Source organism: Ranitomeya imitator, chromosome 2 (genome assembly GCF_032444005.1).
Source record: "Ranitomeya imitator isolate aRanImi1 chromosome 2, aRanImi1.pri, whole genome shotgun sequence".
Taxonomy (NCBI): Eukaryota; Metazoa; Chordata; class Amphibia; order Anura; family Dendrobatidae; genus Ranitomeya; species Ranitomeya imitator.
The window spans coordinates 514,216,404-514,239,315 of record NC_091283.1 but is presented as its reverse complement, the minus strand read 5'-3'; the positions used below and the strand labels follow the sequence as shown (position 1 = coordinate 514,239,315).

General features: G+C 42.9%; 2 protein-coding genes across 7 annotated transcripts in view; one reads left to right on the top strand and one right to left on the bottom strand.

Moving 5' to 3' along the window:
* The window catches only part of SCRN2 (secernin 2), a 169,316-nt gene extending 153,751 nt beyond the window's left edge, over nucleotides 1–15,565 (top strand). For all 6 annotated transcript variants that reach the window (XM_069751719.1, XM_069751714.1, XM_069751718.1 and 3 more), the window contains exons 2-8: nucleotides 5,091–5,259; nucleotides 5,332–5,513; nucleotides 5,643–5,842; nucleotides 6,205–6,420; nucleotides 7,085–7,250; nucleotides 7,925–8,105; nucleotides 15,252–15,565. In XM_069751719.1, the coding sequence (XP_069607820.1) occupies nucleotides 5,098–5,259; nucleotides 5,332–5,513; nucleotides 5,643–5,842; nucleotides 6,205–6,420; nucleotides 7,085–7,250; nucleotides 7,925–8,105; nucleotides 15,252–15,422 (1,278 nt within the window). In that variant the 5' untranslated portion in view covers nucleotides 5,091–5,097 and the 3' untranslated portion in view covers nucleotides 15,423–15,565. The remainder of the gene's footprint in view (nucleotides 1–5,090; nucleotides 5,260–5,331; nucleotides 5,514–5,642; nucleotides 5,843–6,204; nucleotides 6,421–7,084; nucleotides 7,251–7,924; nucleotides 8,106–15,251) is intronic.
* LRRC46 (leucine rich repeat containing 46) overlaps nucleotides 15,486–22,912 on the bottom strand; it is a 30,642-nt gene continuing 23,215 nt past the window's right edge. The window contains exons 5-8 of the mRNA XM_069751720.1: nucleotides 20,270–20,379; nucleotides 20,103–20,172; nucleotides 18,799–18,950; nucleotides 15,486–16,266 (exon numbers count right to left, since the gene is read on the bottom strand). Coding sequence (XP_069607821.1) covers nucleotides 15,566–16,266; nucleotides 18,799–18,950; nucleotides 20,103–20,172; nucleotides 20,270–20,379 — 1,033 coding nt within the window. The 3' untranslated portion in view covers nucleotides 15,486–15,565. The remainder of the gene's footprint in view (nucleotides 16,267–18,798; nucleotides 18,951–20,102; nucleotides 20,173–20,269; nucleotides 20,380–22,912) is intronic.

Genomic DNA, 22,912 nt, shown 5'->3' with positions numbered 1-22,912 from the left:
TAGTACCTGCGTTTATTTGTGAAAAAAACGGAAATTTGGCGAAAATTATGACAATTTTGCAATTTTCCAACTTTGAATTTTTATGCAATTAAATCACAGAGATATGTCACACAAAATACTTAATAAGTAACATTTCCCACATGTCTACTTTACATCAGCACAATTTTGGAACCAACATTTTTTTTTGTTAGGGAGTTATAAGGGTTAAAAGTTGACCAGCAATTTCTCATTTCTACAACACCATTTTTTTTAGGGACCACATCTCATTTGTCATTTTGAGGGGTCTATATGATAGAAAATACCCAAGTGTGACACCATTCTAAAAACTACACCCCTCAAGGTGCTCAAAACCATATTCAAGAAGTTTATTAACCCTTCTGGTGCTTCACAGGAATTTTTTGAATGTTTAAATAAAAATGAACATTTAACTTTTTTTCACAAAAAATTTAATTCAGCTCCAATTTGTTTTATTTTACCAAGGGTAACAGGAGAAAATGGACCCCAAACATTGTTGTACAATTTGTCCTGAGTATGCCAATACCCCACATGTGGGGGTAAACCACTGTTTGGGCGGATGGGAGAGCTCGGAAGCGAAGGAGCGTCATTTGACTTTTCAATGCAAAATTGACTGGAATTGAGATGGGACACCATGTTGCGTTTGAAGAGCCACTGATGTGCCTAAACATTGAAACCCCCCACAAGTGACACCATTTTGGAAAGTAGACCCCCTAAGGAACTTATCTAGAGGTGTGGTGAGCACTTTGACCCACCAAGTGCTTCACAGAAGTTTATAATGTAGAACCGTAAAAATAAAAAATAATATTTTTTCACAAAAATTATCTTTTCGCCCCCAATTTTTTATTTTCCCAAGGGTAAGAGAAGAAATTGGACCCCAAAAGTTGTTGTACAATTTGTCCTGAGTACGCTGATGGCCCATATGTGGGGGTAAACCACTGTTTGGGCGGATGGGAGAGCTCGGAAGGGAAGGAGCGCCGTTTGACTTTTCAATGCAAAATTGACTGGAATTGAGATGGGACGCCATGTTGCGTTTGAAGAGCCACTGATGTGCCTAAACATTGAAACCCCCCACAAGTGACACCATTTTGGAAAGTAGACCCCCTAAGGAACTTATCTAGAGGTGTGGTGAGCACTTTGACCCACCAAGTGCTTCACAGAAGTTTATAATGCAGAGCCGTAAAAATAAAACAAAATTTTTTTTCCCACAAAAATTATTTTTTTAGCCCCCAGTTTTGTATTTTCCCGAGGGTAACAGGAGAAATTCGACCCCACAATTTGTTGTCCAATTTGTCCTGAGTGCGCTGATACCCCATATGTGGGGGGAACCACTGTTTGGGCGCATGGGAGGGCTCGGAAGGGAAGGAGCTCCTTTTGGAATGAGGACTTACATGGAATGGTCTGCAGGTGTCACATTGCATTTGCAGAGCCCCTAATGTACCTAAACAGTAGAAACCTCCCACAAGTGACACCATTTTGGAAACTAGACCCCCTAAGGAACTCATCTAGATGTGTTGTGATAGCTTTGAACCCCCAAGTGTTTCACTACAGTTTGTAACGCAGAGCCGTGAAAATTAAAAAAAAAAATCTTTCCCCCTAAATTATTTTTTAGCCCCCAGTTTTGTATTTTCCCGAGGGTAAGAGGAGAAATTCAACCCCAAAAGTTGTTGTCCAATTTGTCCTGAGTAGGCTGATACCCCGTATGTTGGGGGGAACCACCGTTTGAGCGCATGGCAGAGCTCGAAAGGGAAGGAGCGCCATTTGGAATGCAGACTTAGATGGAATGGTCTGCAGACGTCACATTGCGTTTGCAGAACCCCTAATGTACCTAAACAGTAGAAACCCCCCACAAGTGACCCCATATTGGAAACTAGACCCCCCAGGGAACTAATCTAGATGTGTTGTTAGAACTTTGAACCCCCAAGTGTTTCACTACAGTTTATAACGCAGAGCCGTGAAAATAAAAAATCTTTTTTTCCCCACAAAAAATATTTTTTAGCCCCCAGTTTTGTATTTTCCCAAGGGTAACAGGAGAAATTGGACCCCAAATGTTGTTGTCCTATTTGTCCTGAGTACGCTGATACCCCATATGTTGGGGTAAACTCCTGTTTAGGCACATGGGAGAGCTCGGAAGGGAAGAAGCACTGTTTTACTTTTTCAACGCAGAATTGGCTGGAATTGAGATCGGACGCCATGTCGCGTTTGGAGAGCCCCTGATGTGCCTAAACAGTGGAAACCCCACAATTATAACAAACCCTAATCCAAACACATCCCTAACCCTAATCCCAACAGTAACCCTAACCACACCTCTAACCCTGACACACCCCTAACCCTAATCCCAAACCTATTCCCATCTGTAAATGTAATCTAAACCCTAACTGTAACTTTAGCCCCAACCCGAACCCTAACTTTAGCCCCAACCCAAACTGTAGCCCTAACCCTAGCCCTAACCCTAACCCTAGCCCTAACCCTAGCCCTAACCCTAACCCTAATGGGAAAATGGAAATAAATACATTTTTTTTTATTTTTCCCTAACTAAGGGGGTGATGAAGGGGGGTTTGATTTACTTTTATAGCGGGTTTTTTAGCGGATTTTTATGATTGGCAGCCGTCACACACTGAAAGACGCTCTTTATTGCAAAAAATATTTTTTGCGTTACCACATTTTGAGAGCTATAATTTTTCCATATTTTGGTCCACAGAGTCATGTGAGGTCTTGTTTTTTGCGGGACGAGTTGACGTTTTTATTGGTAACATTTTCGGGCACGTGACTTTTTTTATCGCTTTTTATTCTGATTTTTGTGAGGCAGAATGACCAAAAACCAGCTATTCATGAATTTCTTTTGGGGGAGGCGTTTATACCGTTCCGCGTTTGGTAAAATTGATAAAGCAGTTTTATTCTTCGGGTCAGTACGATTACAGCGACACCTCATTTATATCATTTTTTTATGTTTTGGCGCTTTTATACGATAAAAACTATTTTATAGAAAAAATAATTATTTTTGCATCGCTTTATTCTCAGGACTATAACTTTTTTATTTTTTTGCTGATGATGCTGTATGGCGGCTCGTTTTTTGCGGGACAAGATGACGTTTTCAGCGGTACCATGGTTATTTATATCTGTCTTTTTGATCGCGTGTTATTCCACTTTCTGTTCGGCGGTATGATAATAAAGCGTTGTTTTTTGCCTCGTTTTTTTTTTTCTTACGGTGTTTACTGAAGGGGTTAACTAGTGGGCCAGTTTTATAGGTTGGGCCGTTACGGACGCGGCGATACTAAATATGTGTACTTTTATTGTTTTTTTTTTATTTAGATAAAGAAATGTATTTATGGGAATAATATTTTTTTTTTCATTATTTTGGAATATTTTTTTTTTATTTTTTTTTACACATTTGAAAAATTTTTTTTTTACTTTGTCCCAGGGGGGGACATCACAGATCGGTGATCTGACAGTTTGCACAGCACTCTGTCAGATCACCGATCTGAGAGCAGTGCAGGCTGCTTCACAGTGCCTGCTCTGAGCAGGCTCTGTGAAGCCACCTCCCTCCCTGCAGGACTCGGATCCGCGGCCATCTTGGATCCGGGTCTGGAACAGGCAGGGAGGGAGGTAAGACCCTCGCAGCAACGCGATCACATCGCGTTGCTGCGGGGGGCTCAGGGAAGCCCGCAGGGAGCCCCCTCCCTGCGCGATGCTTCCCTGCACCGCCGGCACATCGCGATCATCTTTGATCGCGGTGTGCCAGGGGTTAATGTGCCGGGGCGGTCCGTGACCGCTCCTGGCACATAGTGCCGGATGTCAGCTGCGATAGGCAGCTGACACCCGGCCGCGATCGGCGGCGCTCCCCCCGTGAGCGCCGCCGATCGTGCTGGACATACTATCCTGTCCATGGTCATAGGGGCCCACCCCACATGGACGGGATAGTACGTCCGATGTCAGAAAGGGGTTAATTGTCCTCCCCCTCACTCGACATTCCCCTCTCCAGTCTATCCTTAATGCAGCAGCCAGGGTCGTCTATCTAGCTAATCGTTACTCAAATGCATCCGCTCTTCGCCAGTCATTACACTAGCTGCCCATTCATTACAGGATACAATTCAAAGTACTTGTTCTAACCCACAAAGCTCTTCACAGTGCAGCACCCCCTTACATCTCCTCCCTCATTTCTGTCTATCGGCCTAACCAACCTCTGCGCTCTGCAAATGACTTTCGACTAACCTCTGCACTAATTTGTATCTCCCACTCCCGACTACAAGACTTCTCCCGTGCCGCGCCAATCCTCTGGAATGCTCTACCCCAAGATGTTAGGACCATCCATAATTTGCATAGTTTTAGGCGCTCCCTCAAAACACATTTGTTCAGAGCGGCCTATCATATTCCCTGTTCAGTTATTTTGTTTGTGTGTAGCCCATTCACTACTTCCATCTATCCCCCACTCCCTGAAGATGGCTGGACCATCATTGTAAATACACACCTGTACTTTGTATGTCCCCACCTCATTGTAGATAATTTAATTATTGTATTGTTAACATTGTAACATTGTTACTTATGACTGTTGTGTTTGAAGCTGTTAAACTGTAAAGCGCTGCGGAATATGTTGGCGCTATATAAATAAAGATTATTATTTTTATTATTTTTAAAGCCTGATTTTCATCAGTTATTATCTCTATGGAGGGAGTTTGGCGCTTTAAACTTTATAAGGATCTTAAAAAGAAAATGGTGGACATTGCCTTTTGAGAGCATAAAACAATGCACATAGTTCATAACGAACATATTTGCTCAAATGACTGATTAGAGATAGAAGTTTATTTAAAGATATTTCAGGATTTGGCTGGGCTGAGAGTAAACCAGTGCCTCAGTTCATGATTTTGTTGTGTCTTTCCATCTGACTCCCAAAAAAGTGGATCTAGAATTCCCCCAATGAAGTAATTGACATTAGTTAGGGAATATGAGTCCCCATACATGAAACTTAGGCCAAACCTGTCTGCATCTTTCAGAAGCACTAGAGCTGCAATCACACAGGAACAGCTTTCTTAGAGGACATCCGATGAACAACTAACAAAATGTCTTTTTGTCTGCAGCATATCCATGGCTGCGTACCCCAGCTCCTGTGACTGCTTTGTGTCACTTCCTCCAGCTTCACTTTCACCAACTGTTGTTTTTGCAAAGAACTCGGACCGACCTCGCATGGAAGTCCAGGAAGTTGTGTACTATGGTGCTGCCACATACCCAAGAGGGGCCAAGGTTATGGTAAGGTTAACTCCTGAAATGTTCCTGTATGATGGTCTCCTTGTATATTAACATTTGATGTTTGATGCGAAGTGCACATATATAGAAGTAGAGCAGGCACCAAGGACATTGGCTGTCTTGTTAAGTCGTCCAGCTTGGTTGTGGGGTGCAGAAATGGGTGCTAATGAAATGGGAGTCTGTATCGGGAATGAAGCTGTGTGGACTAAGGAACCAGTAGAAGAGCGTGATGCACTTCTTGGCATGGATTTGGTCAGGTGAGAAAATAAACATAAGACACTCTTAAAATGTTGTATTTTGGCAGACCATAACATATATGGTCAGTATCTATTACTCTTTTGTATTTATGGCTTACACCTTATATCGATATTGTGGCTGTGGTATAGACTGGCATTGGAGCGTGCCCATTCTGCTAAAGATGCTGTCCAGGTAATCGCTGACCTGCTCACCCAATATGGACAGGGAGGTAGCTGCAAGGAGGACCCCGAGCCTTTCATGTACCACAACACATTTCTGCTGTGTGATCGCTTAGAGGCATACGTGCTCGAGACTGCTGGACAATACTGGGTGGCCGAGAGAATTACAGGTAAGGTCACAAATCTTCACATGTTGGATTCCAAAGGGTCAATCAAGACAATGTTGCTATATTGTGTTCTTTGACATTTATAGAGTAAGATCATGGCTCCTGTATTGGATAAGTATTTTACTGCTGGCCAGGACCTTAATTAGTGGTCGGTTAAGGTGTCTACCTGAAGTGGCGTGCATAGTAGTGCGGGACGGATTAGTGAGTGCAACTCTCTCCAGTAAGCTAAAGCCTTGCCAGGGCTACCAGTGGTACTTGGTGGAATTTATAAATGTTTGAAGTAATTGTCAGTTTTATCCATGCACTTGTGTCAAGATATAAATCCTACAAAAAGAAACTAACAGGGTAATACCTTTCCTACACAGAGGGCGCCCGTAACATTTCTAATCAGCTGAGCGTCAGTACATCGATATGGCAGGAGCACCCTCAGCTCCGTTCACATGCCCGGGCACAGGGCTGGTGGAACGGGACTGAAGAGTTCAACTTCAGAACGGCCTATTCTTTAAAGACACAACCAGTGCGTATGGAGGCAGCAAAAGCAAGATACAAAGCTGGGCAAGAACTACTAGAGAAGCAAAAAGGTGAGGTGGTGCGAAGAGCAATGTTCTACTACATGGACAATATAATACTACTACAAATTATGTGCGTCATCTTATGTAGAACACTTTAAGGGCAATTTTTTTTACGGTCTCCCCCTCATCACTGATCGTACTAAAATCTTAGTAATCCTGCTAACAAGGGCCACCACTCTTACTACAGATATGATTCAGTACCAGCTGTCCGGGTAGGAGATATGTATAAAAGAGCATACTAGAGCAAGCTTTTTGGGCAAAGTATAGATCTCAGTGCTGCCATAACTGAGGGTAAAAATAGAAAGGAGGTGATCTGTGTTTTATGATGAGGTGAGCACTCTGTGTACAGGCGTGCTAAGGGCTGATGACCTGTTGGACCCAGCAGGAACTCAACAGCGGTAAAAGGCCACTACGCACTGACTTGTGGAAACCGTGCATTGCAAATGGTCAAATCCGTGGCGAGATTTGCAGCATATCCATTTGGATTAAAACCTTCAGCGCCAGTTCGAGCTGCGGACATTATCTCCAGCATGCACCTGAGATACCACATTGTGGATTTATTGCATTATTCTCCATGTGGAGAATCCGCTACATATTTATAACGTGGAAATATAACATAAGTGAGGAAAGTGCATAGAACAGAGAGATGTAAATACATGTAATCCCCTTCTAGGGCACATCACAGCAGAGTCTATGATACAGCTCTTGAGAAATAAGGAAAGTGGGATCTGTATGGACTCTGGGGGCTTCCGCACTACATCCAGTATGGTCTGTGTGCTTCCTCGCTGTCCTCATTTACCGTGCATCCATCTACTGACGGCTACACCTGATCCATCCAGGTTAGAGACCACTGATGTTACCATTTAATTATAAATGCCGTAGAGATGTGCAGGGGCTTCTGTGTTCTTAAAATAACTAAAGTCCATTTTCACTTCCAAGCACGCTACATTACCTGGCACACCTACCTTCTTCATGCATCTCAACTTCTAAGATAATCAGATATCAAATAGATTAAAGTGCAGCAAAAATGCTATACTGTTACCTACCTCCGGCACTGCGGTCTTGCTCAAGAGCCACTGAAAATGTTTCTTGGTCTAGAAACATTGAAAAAAAGTAACGTTTATTTTCAGGAGGTCCCAAATCTATTGATCTGATTCTAATCTCTCGATTGGAAGAATCTGTCTTTCTATTATAATAAAACATAATAAAGTGCCTAATTGGTAGTTGACTGCATAGTAAATGGCCTGGTTTCTATGCCAGGCACTGGTATTACCCAACAAATTGTACATATATATTTGTGCAATGATTAATTTAAGAGATGTCAAAGATTAGAAAAATTGACTATCTTCTTCCAAAAACATCTATCCACAGTCGTGGGTGGTAGTGTAGCTCATGAAACCCATGGACAGAGGAGGTGCTGTTAGTGGAAGAAAGCAGCCAGGTTTATCTAATCCTGAATAGCATTTGTAAAAAAAAAAAATACTAAATATGACTGTGCCGATATTTGTCACAGGTCTGTATTTAAGCCCTTTGTATTTTGCTCACACGTGACACAAGTGCCCTGGGTGTTGTCACCTACGTTTGGAGAAAAAGACCCTCTCAGACAAACCCCTCGCTTTCAGACCCAGGTGGACAGAAGGCACAAGCTCTACAAGCATCACCAGAGGGCACTTGAGACATCTGAAGGAAATGAGGTATGAAGTACAATGACATGGATAAGCATCTACTAAAACCAGTCAGCAACATTGTCTGACCCCAACTTGCGTATTGGGGGGAATTCTTTTTGGGTGCATTCATTACTCATCTAGTAATGTGGTGTTTGAAGCAATAAAAAGTAAGCAACATAGTAAACAGTCTGTTACTCACATCCTACCGCTTTATGTATACAGTTCCTATATGGATCTACGTAGCTTCAAGACTACAAACAAGCCCTGTTAAGATTGATCTTTGTCATGGGATACTCCACTGCTCCATCTTTATTTTTTAGAGTTGGTTTGAAAGTCAAAACATAGATTTGATATACATCTCCTTAAAGGGAATCTGTCAGTAGGTATGTGCTATGTAATCTGAAAGCACCATAATATAGGATCAGAGTCCCAGATTATAGTGATATGTCTCTTACTATGCTGTGTTTTGCTATTTCAATACAACCGGTGTTTTATCAGCAGGAGATCATTACAGGACAACAGGCCTTGTGCCTCCTAGTCCAACCATGCCCCCAGCACTGATCAGCAGCTCAGTCACTATACAATCTTCACATAAAGCTGCTGTGTGAACGGAGTTCTGCTAGATCTGCAGCTGAGAAAACTGATTATCATAACTTCTCCCATTATATTAAATGACAAATAGATTAATGGCTGCACTCAAAATTAATCTGTGCTAGAGCAAGGAAATGTGCAATACATGAAATGGGAATAGCATAATGACTTGTGAAATATATGAAAAAACACATGAGATTCTTAGCACAAGATTTGGCCAAAAGTTGTGAGCCCATCCACCAATCGTCAAGGTAATCTCAGAACGGATGGGTACCTGAGCTGACTGCCTAGTGTGAACACTTACCTATGGCTAATAACGTGGTAAAGCCTGCTTATATAGGAAGCTCAGAACCAACTGTGTTAGGATGTAATTAAAATCACAGCATGGTGAAGGGCGGGGCGTTCAAGTCAGAAAAAATAGTACATAGTAGATATAGAAAAACTGACTGAACAGCAATCTAATCTGAACTGGTGCATGTGGATGGGCTCACAACTTTTGGCCAAATCTTGTGCTAAGAATCTCATGTGTTTTTTCATATATTTCACAAGCCATTATGCTATTCCCATTTCATGTATTGCACATTTCCTTGCTCTAGCACAGATTAATTTTGAGTGCAGCCATTAATCTAAGGCCCTGGGCAAAGTTCTCATCTTTGGAGACCTCAATGCAAGAACAGGGAGAGAGAGAGACTTCCTGACCACGGATGGAAACATCTACATACTTGGAGCAGAGAATGACGGCCAAGACCCTGTACACACTGAGAGAAACAGCTATGACAGTACAGTCAACAAAAGTGGCAGAAAGCTCCTGAACGTATGTAAAAGTTTAGGACTTCATATCCTTAATGGACGAAGCAAGGGTGACTCCTTAGGAAGGTATACACTAAACTCCCATGTAGGGAGGAGTGTAGTTGATTACGCCATTACAGACCTGAACCTGGCAGATGTCAGCGCCTTCATAGTCACCCCACAAACGCACCTGTCAGACCACAGCCAACTTCTTCTGTACATGAAATCTACAGAGAAACCATCCACTCAGAAGCCACAGCAGAGCGGCCTCTTCACCCGGCCTCCATCCTATAAAATGTCGGCACTAAGATATAAAGAAGCTTCCAGCAGACCTGAAATACAGCGGATGCTCCACCACTTCTACAACCTTGAGTACATGCCAAACCCAGAGGGAGTGAACCAAGCAGCAAAGGACCTCAACAATATATTCTACGCAATGGCCAGACTGTCCGACCTTAAAAAAGTCGACTACAAGAGACCAAAAGAAACACAGGTCAATGGCTGGTTTGACAGAGAATGTAAAGCTGTACGGAAGACCCAGAGAACAGCCTCCAACAAGAAACACAGAGACCCCAACCACCTGGGTCTGAGGGAAGCCTATGACTCCATACAAAAGCAGTACAAAACCATCCTCAGGAGGAAGAAGCAGAGTTACATCTCTACCAAGCTCAATCAACTCCAAGACGCCCTCCAAGACAACTCCTTCTGGGAACTATGGAACCACATGGGCACCAAAGACAAGAAAAACAACAACCATATCCAAAATGGCAACCTCTGGCTCCAATACTTCAGAGACCTCTATAAAGACATTCCAAAGGAAGGACTAAGCCAAGAACAGGAAAACATAATGGCGAAACTAAAAGCAATGGAGGAAAAAATCAAAAACTTCCAAAACCCGGTGGATACACCTATAACACTACAGGAAGTAACCGAGAGACTCTCCTCCATAAGATGTAGAAAAGCCGGTGGCCTAGATGGAATCCTACCAGAAATGCTGAAGTACAGCCCACCAGAAATACAGGCTGCAATGGTTAAACTCTTCAATATTGTACTGAATGCCGGCTACTTCCCTCGTACCTGGAACCAAGGCCTCATCACACCCATCCACAAGAGTGGGGACAGGTATGACCCAGCCAACTACAGAGGCATATGCGTCAGCAGCAACCTGGGAAAACTGTTCAACAGTATCGTGAACAAGAGGATCCTCACCTTCCTCACCGAGCACAACGTCCTCAACAAGAGCCAAGCAGGGTTCATGCCGAACCACCGCACCACTGACCACATCTATACTCTGCACAGCCTCATTCAGAGACACATCTACAATACAAAGAATGGAAAGATATACGCCTGCTTTGTGGACTTTAAAAAGGCCTTTGATTCAGTGTGGCACCCGGGCTTATTCCTGAAACTGCTGGAGAGTGGAATAGGAGGAAAGACCTACGATGTCATCAAAAGCTCCTACACCGAGAACAGCTGCAGCGTGAGTGTGAGCGGCAAAAGAACGGCTTTTTTCCAGCAGAGCCGCGGAGTCAGACAAGGCTGCAGCCTAAGCCCAACGCTCTTCAACATCTACATCAACGAGCTGGCTACCGCCCTGGAATCCTCCTCAGCACCAGGTCTCACCCTCCACGATGCCCAGGTGAAATTCCTGCTGTATGCAGATGACCTGCTGCTGCTGTCACCAACCGAGAAAGGCCTCCAGGACAACCTGAAAATCCTAGAGAAATTCAGCTCCACCTGGGCTCTACCGGTCAACCTAAAGAAAACCAACACCATGGTGTTCCAGAGGAGAAAGAGAAGATCAGACCAACACCCATCATTTATCCTCAACAACTGCGACCTCACAGGAACGGACAAATATACCTACCTGGGCCTAGAGATTCACCGGTCAGGGAAATTCAAACAAGCCATAGAGACCCTGAAAGACAAGGCCTGCAAAACCTTCTATGCCATCCGAAGGACACTCTACCATCTGAAGCCACCAGTGAGGGTCTGGCTAAAAATCTTCGACTCCATCATCGCCCCAATCCTCCTGTATGGCAGCGAAGTCTGGGGTCCTCACACCTACCCAGACTGGTCAAAGTGGGACTCCAGTCCAACAGAAATATTCCACCTGCAATTCTGCAAGCACCTTCTCCAGGTCCATCGGAGCACCTCCAACAGTGCTTGTCGGGCCGAGCTGGGCAGATTCCCTCTACACCTAACAGTTCTAAAGAGGGCGCTGTCATTCCGGGCTCACCTGCATAGGAGCAATCCAAGCTCCCATCACCATAAAGCCCTGATACACGAAGGTGAAACAGAAAAACCAGAACCCCCGGAACAGCCCAGCCAAACCCAACCGGAGCAGAACACCAATCACAACAACCTGACAAAAGCCGGAATCAGGAAGATGGCAGACGAAGGCCAGGAGAGGTATGTCAGTGACTGGAAGAATTATATCATCAGCTCACAGAAACTGACCATGTACCGGAGCCTACAGAGAGATTACAGACTGGCCCCATATCTGGAGAAACTCCCGGACCCCAGAGACCGCCAGATCCTGGGAGGAAAGACACAACACTGTGATCAGGAGGGCATAGAGGACGAAACCCACTTCCTGCTACACTGCTCCAAATACTCAGCAGTGAGGGACACTCACTTCAGGAGACTCTCACATCTCTTCCCAGACTTCATCACCATGAAGGAGGAAGAGAAAACATATATCTTGCTGGGAGAAGAAGAGAGAGCAGTGGAGATAGCAGCGCGGTATGTGAGCGAATGTCATAGACTGCGAGAAAGAGAACTATGATGCCATGGACTATAGCCCCCAACCTGGACCTGCCCCATCCACCTCCCCTATGCCATGGACTATAGCCCCCACAATGGACCTGCCCCATCCACCTCCCCTATGCCATGGACTATAGCCCCCAACCTGAACCTGCCCCATCCACCTCCCCTATGCCATGGACTATAGCCCCCAACCTGGATCTGCCCCATCCACCTCCCCTATGCCATGGACTATAGCCCCCAACCTGGATCTGCCCCATCCACCTCCCCCACAGCTCCTACCCAACATCCCCACAGTCCCTATCCCTATTGCCTCTATACACTTGCTTTGGCAAAACTGATGTGTATTTGGTCCTGCCAATAAAGCTTCTTTGAATCTTGAATCTATTTGCTATATGACTTTTTTGGTTATGCACCAGTTCAGATTAGATTGCTGTTCAGTCAGTTTTTCTATATCTATTATATTAAATGACACATCACTGGAATTGGGGTCTTTCTCCCTATTGCATGATGCTGTCAGATTACATTGTAAAAACCTACTGACAAATTCCTTCTAAGGCCAGTTTGACAAATCCTATTTTAATAGTCTGAGTACCATTCGCAAGGTCCGGACCATCTGTGGGTCTCCTGACCTGAACTCAACAGCCTGAAACACATGGTGGCTGTTTAGTTAATGTTAAGAGACCTATGGCTGGTCTGAGCATCACAATCTGTACTCAAACCATAAAAGTTGGATGTATGACACCATCTTAAGGTCTTATTTTACTAACTGCCATAAGTGAACCCTACATTTCACTTGTTTTACTAATTGCCATAAGATGAACTGAGTCATCTTGTCTTATATCTTACACATCTGTTATCTTCTATTAAGTGGACTGTTCTGGAACAAAGAATTAAATGGGTTTTGGGATAGATCCGACCTAGTGGTTATTGTACGATATTGATAGTCCTTTCCAGGTTTCACTATTAGGGTATGTGCACACGTCAGGATTTCTTGCAGAAATTTTCCTGACAAAAACCGGACATTTCTGCCAGAAATCCGCATGCGTTTTTAACGCGTTTTTGGTCCGTTTTTTTGAGCGTTTTTTTTCCAAATGCATAGAATAGCGGGAAAAAGGCAGAAAATCCACAAAATTAATGAACATGCTGCTTTTTTTTACCGCAATGCGTTTTTTTTCGCGGAACAAAATGCATCATGTGCACAAAACATGCAGAATGCATTCTAAATGATAGGATGCATAATGTATGCGTTTTTAATGAGTTTTTATAGTGTTTTTATCGCGAACAAAAAAACGTGAAAAAACCTGAACGTGTGCACATAGCCTTAAAGGGGGTATGCTTTTCTGGATATGTAGCTGTGGACTTTTATGGTAACCTGTCAATTTGCACATTATGTCTGATCTGCAGGCAGTATGTTATATTGCTGGTATAAGGATCTACACAGAGTAAGTTATAGTTAGAATGGGAAAATATTTAATATACCTTTTATTGTATTCATTTAAAGACTAAAGGTACCGTCACATTAAGCGACGCTGCAGCGATATAGACAACGATGCCGATCGCTGCAGCGTCGCTATTTAGTCGTTGGGTGGTCGCTGGAGAGCTGTCACACAGACAGCTCTCCAGCGACCAACGATGCCGAAGTCCCCGGGTAACCATGGTAAACATCGGGTTACTAAGCGCAGGGCCACGCTTAGTAACCCGATGTTTACACTGGTTACCAGTGTAAATGTAAAAAAAAAACAAACACTACATACTTACATTCCGGTGTCTGTCGAGTCCCCCGGCGTTCTGCTTCCCTGCACTGTGTAAGCGCCAGCTGTAAAGCAGAGCGGTGACGTCACCGCTGTGCTCTGCTTTACGGCCAGCCGGCGCTGATACAGTGCAGGGAAGCAGAACGCCGGGGGACGCGACAGACACCGGAAATTAAGTATGTAGTGTTTGTTTTTTTTTACATTTACACTGGTAACCAGGGTAAACATCGGGTTACTAAGCACGGCCCTGCGCTTAGTAACCCGATGTTTACCCTGGTTACCAGTGAAGACATTGCTGAATCGGCGTCACACACGCCGATTCAGCGATGTCAGCGGGTGATCAAGCGACAAAATAAAGTTCTGGCCTTCTAGCTCCGACCAGCGATGTCACAGCAGGATCCTGATCACTGCTGCGTGTCAAAAACAACGATATTGCTATCCAGGACGCTGCAACGTCACGGATCGCTATCATTATTGTTCTAAAGTTGCTCAGTGTGAAGGTACCTTTACCCTCGTTTTAATTTTTATCTCATAATTCAATAGTACACATGAAAATAAGAAAATTTGTAATTTATCTTATCAGAAAAATCTACCAAAATTAATCAGTCGTCATTATGAAAATTCTCAATTCTGAGATAAGAGATGCATTCAGTGAAGACTCTCCCATTACTGACATTACTGATGGAAGTTACTTCTAAGTAGACAGAGGAGGGAGGCGCTAGGGGCACAGCTCTTCCCTCCTCCACCACTCAGCTACATAGGAGATGGTAGCCACTACTGGTAGAATCTTATCTCAGTAATGTAACAATGTGTCTTCACTGAATACAGATTTTACCTCAGAATTGAGAATTTTGATAATGAATCAAGTTTTGACAGGGAAAGAAGCAGATTTCTCTGAGAAGATACATGACAAAGTTGCTTATTTTCATGCGTACTATTGATTTATGAAATTAAAATGACTGTGACTCTTTCAATTCTTGCTCTTTGTAGACTTTTTTGTCCCACGGGTGGTCCTATTGTGTGATTGACAGTATTCTCTATATACCCGAACATGTATATGTGTCAATCACTAAGGAGGACAGCCCACTGGACTCCTGAGCAGGAATTTAAATGAAACAAATGTTCACTATAGTTTTGTGAGGAAAAGATTTAGAAGTATCTGCTCCTGCAGAATACTATACTGCCTGCAGATAGGACAAGCTCGTACAATCCGACAGATTCCCTTTAAAGACCAAAGTATGATGGCATCAATGTAACCTTTCTCCTTATGCAGAATACACAACAGCGCCTACAGGACAAGCAAAGGAAGATGGAAGCTGATAATCTTTCACTGGTTAGCAATCTCCTAAGTGGAATAGAGACTTCTTCACCTTCAGACTTATCTGACCTATTTCTGCTCTGTGTGGAGAAGGAACTTACATTTTACCAAGAGGAAAACAATTAAGCTCACGCTGCCTTCTTCATTAGGGTCACTGCATAATACGATGACATTACTGTTTCAAGCAACAATGATAATAATCTCTTTAATATATTCTACATGTTGCTAAAACAATCACCAATTATAAAATTCTCCGAAAATGAAATGAATCATGTGGTCTGCTTCCTAGTTACTTGTGAACTAGAACTGATTTTGGGTTTAGTCAGCGGTGGCTTCTCTGGTGACTGCAGGGTTTGTCTGGTTGGTGTAGATGTCTGCTTCTCATTCTCAGGTCTAGAAGAAACAGTGGTTGAGCTATGTCTAGCTGAGGTCTTCTCTAGTGTTGGATACGTGTGTTTGGTGGAAGGGGCAGACGCTGTCTGTCTCTCTTTCTGAGAATCCGTGACTGTGCCATGAGACTTTATTGTAGAAGCAGTATCTGATATTGATTGAGGGGCTGAAGATGGCAGTTTTTTGGAAGTCATCTTGTTCAGTCCTTGACTCGAATTTACTGGTTTAGGCTGGTAGGATGAGGCAGAGATTTGATTTTTGAGGACTTGTTTTGAAGCTGGCATGTCTGTGCCACTGATCTGTTGTTTTTTGAGTTGCTTCTTCATTAAAGCAGAATTTGGATGCCTTTTCTCAGAAGTAATAGAATTCTGTGCCTTGGGTGTACAAGATGTTTGCTGAAGAGACATGGATGAGCATTCTTGAGGAAGTACATTGCCAGTGTCATTTTTTAGTGAAATGAGCAGCTGTTCATGTGGGGTATTATTGAGCTCCGATAGGCGCTCCTCATGTTCTCTCAATGCTCTGTGCCTTCTCTGATAGGACCTTTGTATCATCTCCTGACTCAGAGAAGAGAGACCTCCTAAGAATAAAAGTGTATCAAAAATTATTGAGATAGGTAAGTGAAAATGGGTCAGTATCAAGTGTCAGATGAATGTGTATAAGGGTATGTGCACACGTCAGGATTTCTTGCAGAAATTTTCCTGACAAAAACCAGACATTTCTGCCAGAAATCCGCCTGCGTTTTTTTTCGTGTTTTTGGTGCGTTTTTTCCCAAATGCATAGAATAGCGGGAAAAACGCAGAAAATCCGCAAAATTAATGAACATGCTGCTTTTTTTTACCGCGATGCTTTTCTCGGAAAAAAACGCATCATGTGCACAAAAATTGCAGAATGCATTCTAAATGATAGGATGCATATGTCTGCGGTTTGTAATGCGGTTTTAAAAACCTGAACGTGTGCACATACCCTAAATGCAAGGCTAGGAGAAAACGTCCTTTTCTCCTAACCATAATTACATTGTGGCATCCATTAGCTGTCTGGGATACATTGTTGTGCACTGTATACCAGACAATCACGTGGCATGAACTATTTTGGATATTTAATTTTTGGAAGATGAGCTGGAATTTACACTGCATTTACACGAAATGATCAAAGCTACAGTCATGGCCAAAAGTATTGACACCCCTGCAATTCTGTCATATAATACTCAGTTTCTTCCAGAAAATGATTGCAAACACAAATTCTTTGGTATTATTATCTTCATTTAATTTGTCTTAAATGAAAAAACACAAAAGAGAATGAAGCAAAAAGCAAAACATTGATCATTTCAAACAAAACTCCAAAAATGGGCCAGACAAAAGTATTGGCACCCTCAGCCTAATACTTGGTTGCACAACCTTTAGTCAAAATAACTGCGACCAACCGCTTCCGGTAACCATCAATGAGTTTCTTACAATGCTCTGCTGGAATTTTAGACCATTCTTCTTTGGCAAACTGCTCCAGGTCCCTGATATTTGAAGGGTGCCTTCTCCAAACTGCCATTTTTAGATCTCTCCACAGGTGTTCTATGGGATTCAGGTCTGGACTCATTGCTGGCCACCTTAGAAGTCTCCAGTGCTTTCTCTCACACCATTTTCTAGTGCTTTTTGAAGTGTGTTTTGGGTCATTGTCCTGCTGGAAGACCCATGACCTCTGAGGGAGACCCAGCTTTCTCACACTGGGCATTACATTATGCTGCAAAATTTGTTGGCAGTCTCCAGACTTCATAAGCCATTCACACGGTCAAGCAGTCCAGTGCCAGATGCAGCAAAGCAACCCCAAAACATCAGGGAACCTCCGCCATGTTTGACTTTAGGGACCGTGTTCTTTTCTTTGAATGCTTCTTTTTTTCTCCTGTAAACTCCATGTTGATGCCTTTGCCCAAAAAGCTCTACTTTTGTCTCATCTGACCAGACAACATTCTTCCAAAACGTTTTAGGCTTTTTGAGGTAAGTTTTGGCAAACTCCAGCCTGGCTTTTTTATGTCTCGGGGTAAGAAGTGGGGTCTTCCTGGGTCTCCTACCATACAGTCCCTTTTCATTCAGATGCCGACGGATAGTATGGGTTTACACTGTTGTACCCTCGGACTGCAGGGCAGCTTGAACTTGTTTGGATGTTAGTCGAGGTTCTTTATCCAACATCCGCGCAATCTTGCGTTGAAATCTCTTGTCAATTTTTCTTTTCCATCCACATCTAGGGAGGTTAGCCACAGTGCCATGGGCTTTAAACTTCTTGATGACACTGCGCACGGTAGACACAGGAACATTCAGGTCTTTGGAGATGAACTTGTAGCCTTGAGATTGCTCATGCTTCCTCACAATTTGGTTTCTCAAGTCCTCAGACAGTTCTTTGGTCTTCTTTCTATTCTCCATGCTCAATGTGGTACACACAAGGACACAGGACAGAGGTTGAGTCAACTTTAATCCATGTCAAGTCAACTGGCTGCAAGTGTGATTTAGTTATTGCCAACACCTGTTAGGTGCCACAGATAAGTTACAGGTGCTGTTAATTACACAAATTAGAGAAGCATCACATGATTTTTCGAACAGTGCCAATACTTTTGTCCACCCCCTTTTTTATGTTTGGTGTGGAATTATATCCAATTTGGCTTTAGGACAATTCTTTTTGTGTTTTTTCATTTAAGACAAATTAAATGAAGATAATAATACCAAATAATTTGTATTTGCAATCATTTTCAGGAAGAAACTGAGTATTATCTGACAGAATTGTAGGGGTGTTAATACTTTTGGCCATGACTGTACATACAAGCCAATTGGCGGCCATTTAATAGTTTAGACAGGCCGACCGCATTTCCATGTGCAGAGTACAATTGATCATTCTGTGAGTATAGGATATCATTGTTCTCGCCAGCACTGTTTACACAGGACGATGTGCTGCTAAGGAGGATTTTTAAGCAAGCTTAAATATCATGTTGCTGTTCATTGGGTGATTGCCAGCCTGGATAGACAGGCCAATCAAAAAACAAGTGGACAAGAATGCTCATTCCCGATTATTGGCACAGTGTTAATGGGCTGTAAATATCTGGATATGACCCTGAGACAGCTTGCCATACCTGAAACATCAAAGGGCAGACTTGTCTCATCACTGTCATCACTATCACTTCCATCCTGCTCTTCCTTATTGTCACTGTTGTGATGTGCAGTGTCTTTTCCAGTCTCTCCATCCAGTTGTTGAAGGACAGGTAAGGCCCCTAGCACTTTCTGTCTAAATACAAAAAAACAAACAAGCAAGTTAGAAATGGATGTCATAGCTAGTGATGGGTAAATCCAAACAGTAAAGTTCGGGGTCCGTACCGAACATAGTGCCCGTGCACGGACCCTGAACACTGACTTCTCCGGGTAGTCAGGTTCAGGTTCGGCAGCCCGAACATCAGATGTTTCCTACGCTGGCATCTGTGTGACAGTGTGAGAAACACCGGCGGCTCTAATAGGTGGTAAGTTCCTTATCGCCGGTCAGAGTGCTGTGGTTCCCATGCTGTCATCTGTCATGTGACAGTCAGTAACTCTGACCGGCGGTAAAAAGGTTAGTACTACTCTCATCATCAGATGCCTGTGAAATAAATAGAAAAAAATGGAGTGGGTTCCCCTCTCTATTTTTTTTTTTTAGAACCGGTGCAGGTAAAGCTGACAGCTGCAGGCTGCAACCCCCAGCTGTCGGTTTGGTACTGGCTCGTTATCAAAAATAGATGGGTTCCCATGCCATATATTTTAATTTAGATAAATAAAAAAAAAAAGTGAGGTCCTCACCTCCCTTTTTTTTGATAACCAGCCAAGCTAAAGCAGACAGCTGGAGTCTGGTATTCTCAGACTTGGAAGGGGCCATGGATATTGACCCTCTCCAGTCTAAAAATAGGAGCCCGCAGGAACCCCAGAAAAGGTGCATCTATTTAATCCACCAATTCTGGCTCTTTGGCCCGCTCTTCCCACTTGCTCTGGTTACAGGTGGTTAGTAATGGAGAGGTGTCAATAAGACACCCCCTATTACTAAACCCATAGCCAGATTGTAATAAAGACAGAGCAAGAATAAAGTCATTTACTTGAAATAAAAAACTCCCTACCCTATTTTACACGTTTATTCACAAAAATAAAGTTCCTAGTTGAAGGTATATATTTTGTGAAGGGTTTTCTTTTAAGTAGCATGAGATTAGAAAAGTAACCTTATTATTTTTTCTTTTTCTTTTACAGCAGCACTATTGTCCATGCACTGAATTTGGAATTGCAGATCATCTTTAGTAATAAAATTGAGATTAGCCGCAATACCAGAAACAACCCACAGACAAGAGTGGTGCTGTTTCTTAAAACCACGTCTTCAAGGATGTGTCTTGCGCCACACAGCCTAGTTATGGATTTAGGTCACCTGTAGTTTTTTGCCTTGGTGCAAGGATTTCCAGTGAGGTTCAAGATAACAAGACTTTGAGGTAATTCACCTGTACAGAGAAAAAAAAACAGCTACTTGTAAGAAATGCTATTCGACATCTGATGTATACTTTTTAGACATGAGAGTGGAAATTTTGACTGACTCACGTGCATCAAGCTTCCTAATCAAATTATGGGATATGTCCAAGAACTGTAGATTTGTCAAACTTTGGATATTTTGGATTTCCTCCACTTTGTTCCAAGAAAGACTAAGGAAGCTTGAAAATAAGTGTAGAGTTTCAGAACCATGCTTAAAAGTAATATCATTAATATATCAAACAATTATTACATGATCTACAGTAGATGGCAGGGCCGGCTCCAGATTTTTGTTGGCCCTGGACGAAAGTGTCTCAGTGGTCCCCTTTAACAGATATCATGATTCACAATGCACAAATACGGCAGAGAAATATATGGTACAATGCCAGCAATTTAATTTACGTCTTACATTTTGAGTGATCTATATCCTCGCAGTGCATGCCCTGGGGATTCAAAAGTTCTCATTTTAGACTGGACAGTGTAGTCTTCCATATAGTATTATGGGCACCACAGAGTCCTCCAAACAGTATAATGAGCCCCATATATTGCTTCATGCAAATAAGAGGCCTCATAAAGCTCCATACAGAATAATGGGCTCCACATAATGCTCCATGCAGAATACTGGGCTCCATGTACTGGTCCATACAGAATACTGGGCCCCACGTATTGCTCCATACAGAAGAATGGGCCCCAAATATTGCTCCATACAGAAGAATAGACCCCATATATTCCTCCATACAGAAGAATGGACCTCATATATTGCTCCATACAGAAGAATGGGCTCCATACAGGGCCCCATATAATGTTCCAATAGTATGGGCCACATATATTGCTCCATAGAGAAAAATGAAATACTTCTCCTCTCTGGCAGCAGGTCCAGACTTCTCAGCATCGCCGTCTTCTGGCTCTCTGCACTGTGACTGCTCAGTGCAGAGGGAGCACAGTAGTCAGGAGATGCGAAAGATACCGAAGCTGCGCAGGAAGAGGGAGAGGTAAGTGTTGCAAGCGCAGGGGCCCTCAGCAAGCAGGGAGTGGGCCACTCGCGGGTGCTGGCACCGGGCTCCCCCGACTCACGGGCCCCATAACGTACCGGTGTCCCCGACGGTGAGTGGGCCCCCCACTTGCTCAGGGCCTCAGCACTTGCCTAGGTGGTGACGACGGTACTGTTAGGAGGTATTAGATAATTGGGCCCCTTCAATAGGAGTCAGCATTCCCTAAGCTTCCTTATGTCAGATGTTTCCAGATCACATTGAGACACTACAAATTCAATGATAAGTGGCACTTTGTTTACTAGTCTAGTCATAGGCAAATATATAAGGACCGTGCAAAAGTTGTGGAAAAAATGCTGCAAAGTAAGAATTCTTTCAAAAATAGAAGTGTTGATAGTTTATTTTTAGCTATTAACAAAATGGAAAGTGAATGAACAAAAGAGCAATCTAAATGAAATTAATAATTGGTATAACCATACTTTGCTTTGCCTTCAGAACAGCATTAATTCTTCTAGATACACTTGCACAGTAGGTTGATCCAAACATCTTGGAGAACTATAATGAACACCAGCGACTACACGTTCCAATTTAAATTTGGTCAGAAAATTGAGCAGAAGATGGAAAGGTATACCCCTGTCAAAAAGAATACTAGAATAACACATGGAACAAAAATTAATATAAAACATTGTGCTACAAGGCACCAAATAAATGGAAAGTGCTCAAGTATAACCATAAAAATCCAGGTAACTAATGATTAAATTAAGAAACGTGAAATGGAGGTAAAAAAAAATTTGTGGCGCATTGGTTTATATTCATCTTGGAGAACTAACCATAGATTTTCTGTGAATGTAAACTTATGCAAAACCTTTTGTCTATTCGCTTAATCCTAGACAATACCATCAATTTCAGAAGATCTTGTTCTACTTCATTCTAAAGATAATTCTTTTTGACATTGGCTGTATGTTTGGATCTATAGTCCCACAGCACAATAAATTTGGAGCCAAATCAGATGCTTCCCTGATGGCATTGCATGATGGACAAGTATCTGCCTGTGTTTCTCAGCAATAGGAAGACCATTAATCCTGACCAAATCCCCAACTTCATTTTTTCTTTAAATGCAGCCTCAAACTTGAAAGAAACCTCCCCGATGCTTCACTGCTGCAGACACTCATTGATACAATATTGATAGTAACATAGTTAGTAAGGCCGAAAAAAAGACATTTGTCCATCCAGTTCAGCCTATATTCCATCATAATAAATCCCCAGATCTACGTCCTTCTACAGAACCTAATAATCGTATGATAAAACTCTACGCTGTGAACAGCTGTATCGCTCCTTAGTCCTTCGGAAAACAAACTGCCCTCTGCTACAGCCACATATTTTTTACTGTTGACTCCTCAGTGCAGAGAACCTGCTTCATTTTTCTGTATCTTTTTTTGCTATGTTTTCATGGATAGTTGAGTTACTTGGCCATGTTTCCATGTCGAAGATTTGGGTTTTGGCCACAATTCTTCCTTGAAGGCCAATTCTGGCCAGACTGCTCCGGGCAGTAGATAATTGTACCTGTTTCCAACTGGCTGCTGCCAGTTCTGGCACTGTGGGACATCTTTCGATTTCCAAGAAAAATATGTGTCCTTCACCTGCTACATTAAGTTTCCCTGGCCAACCATTGCGTCTATAGTTCTCAACCCTGCCCATTTCTTGGTGCTTCTTCAAAACAGATAAG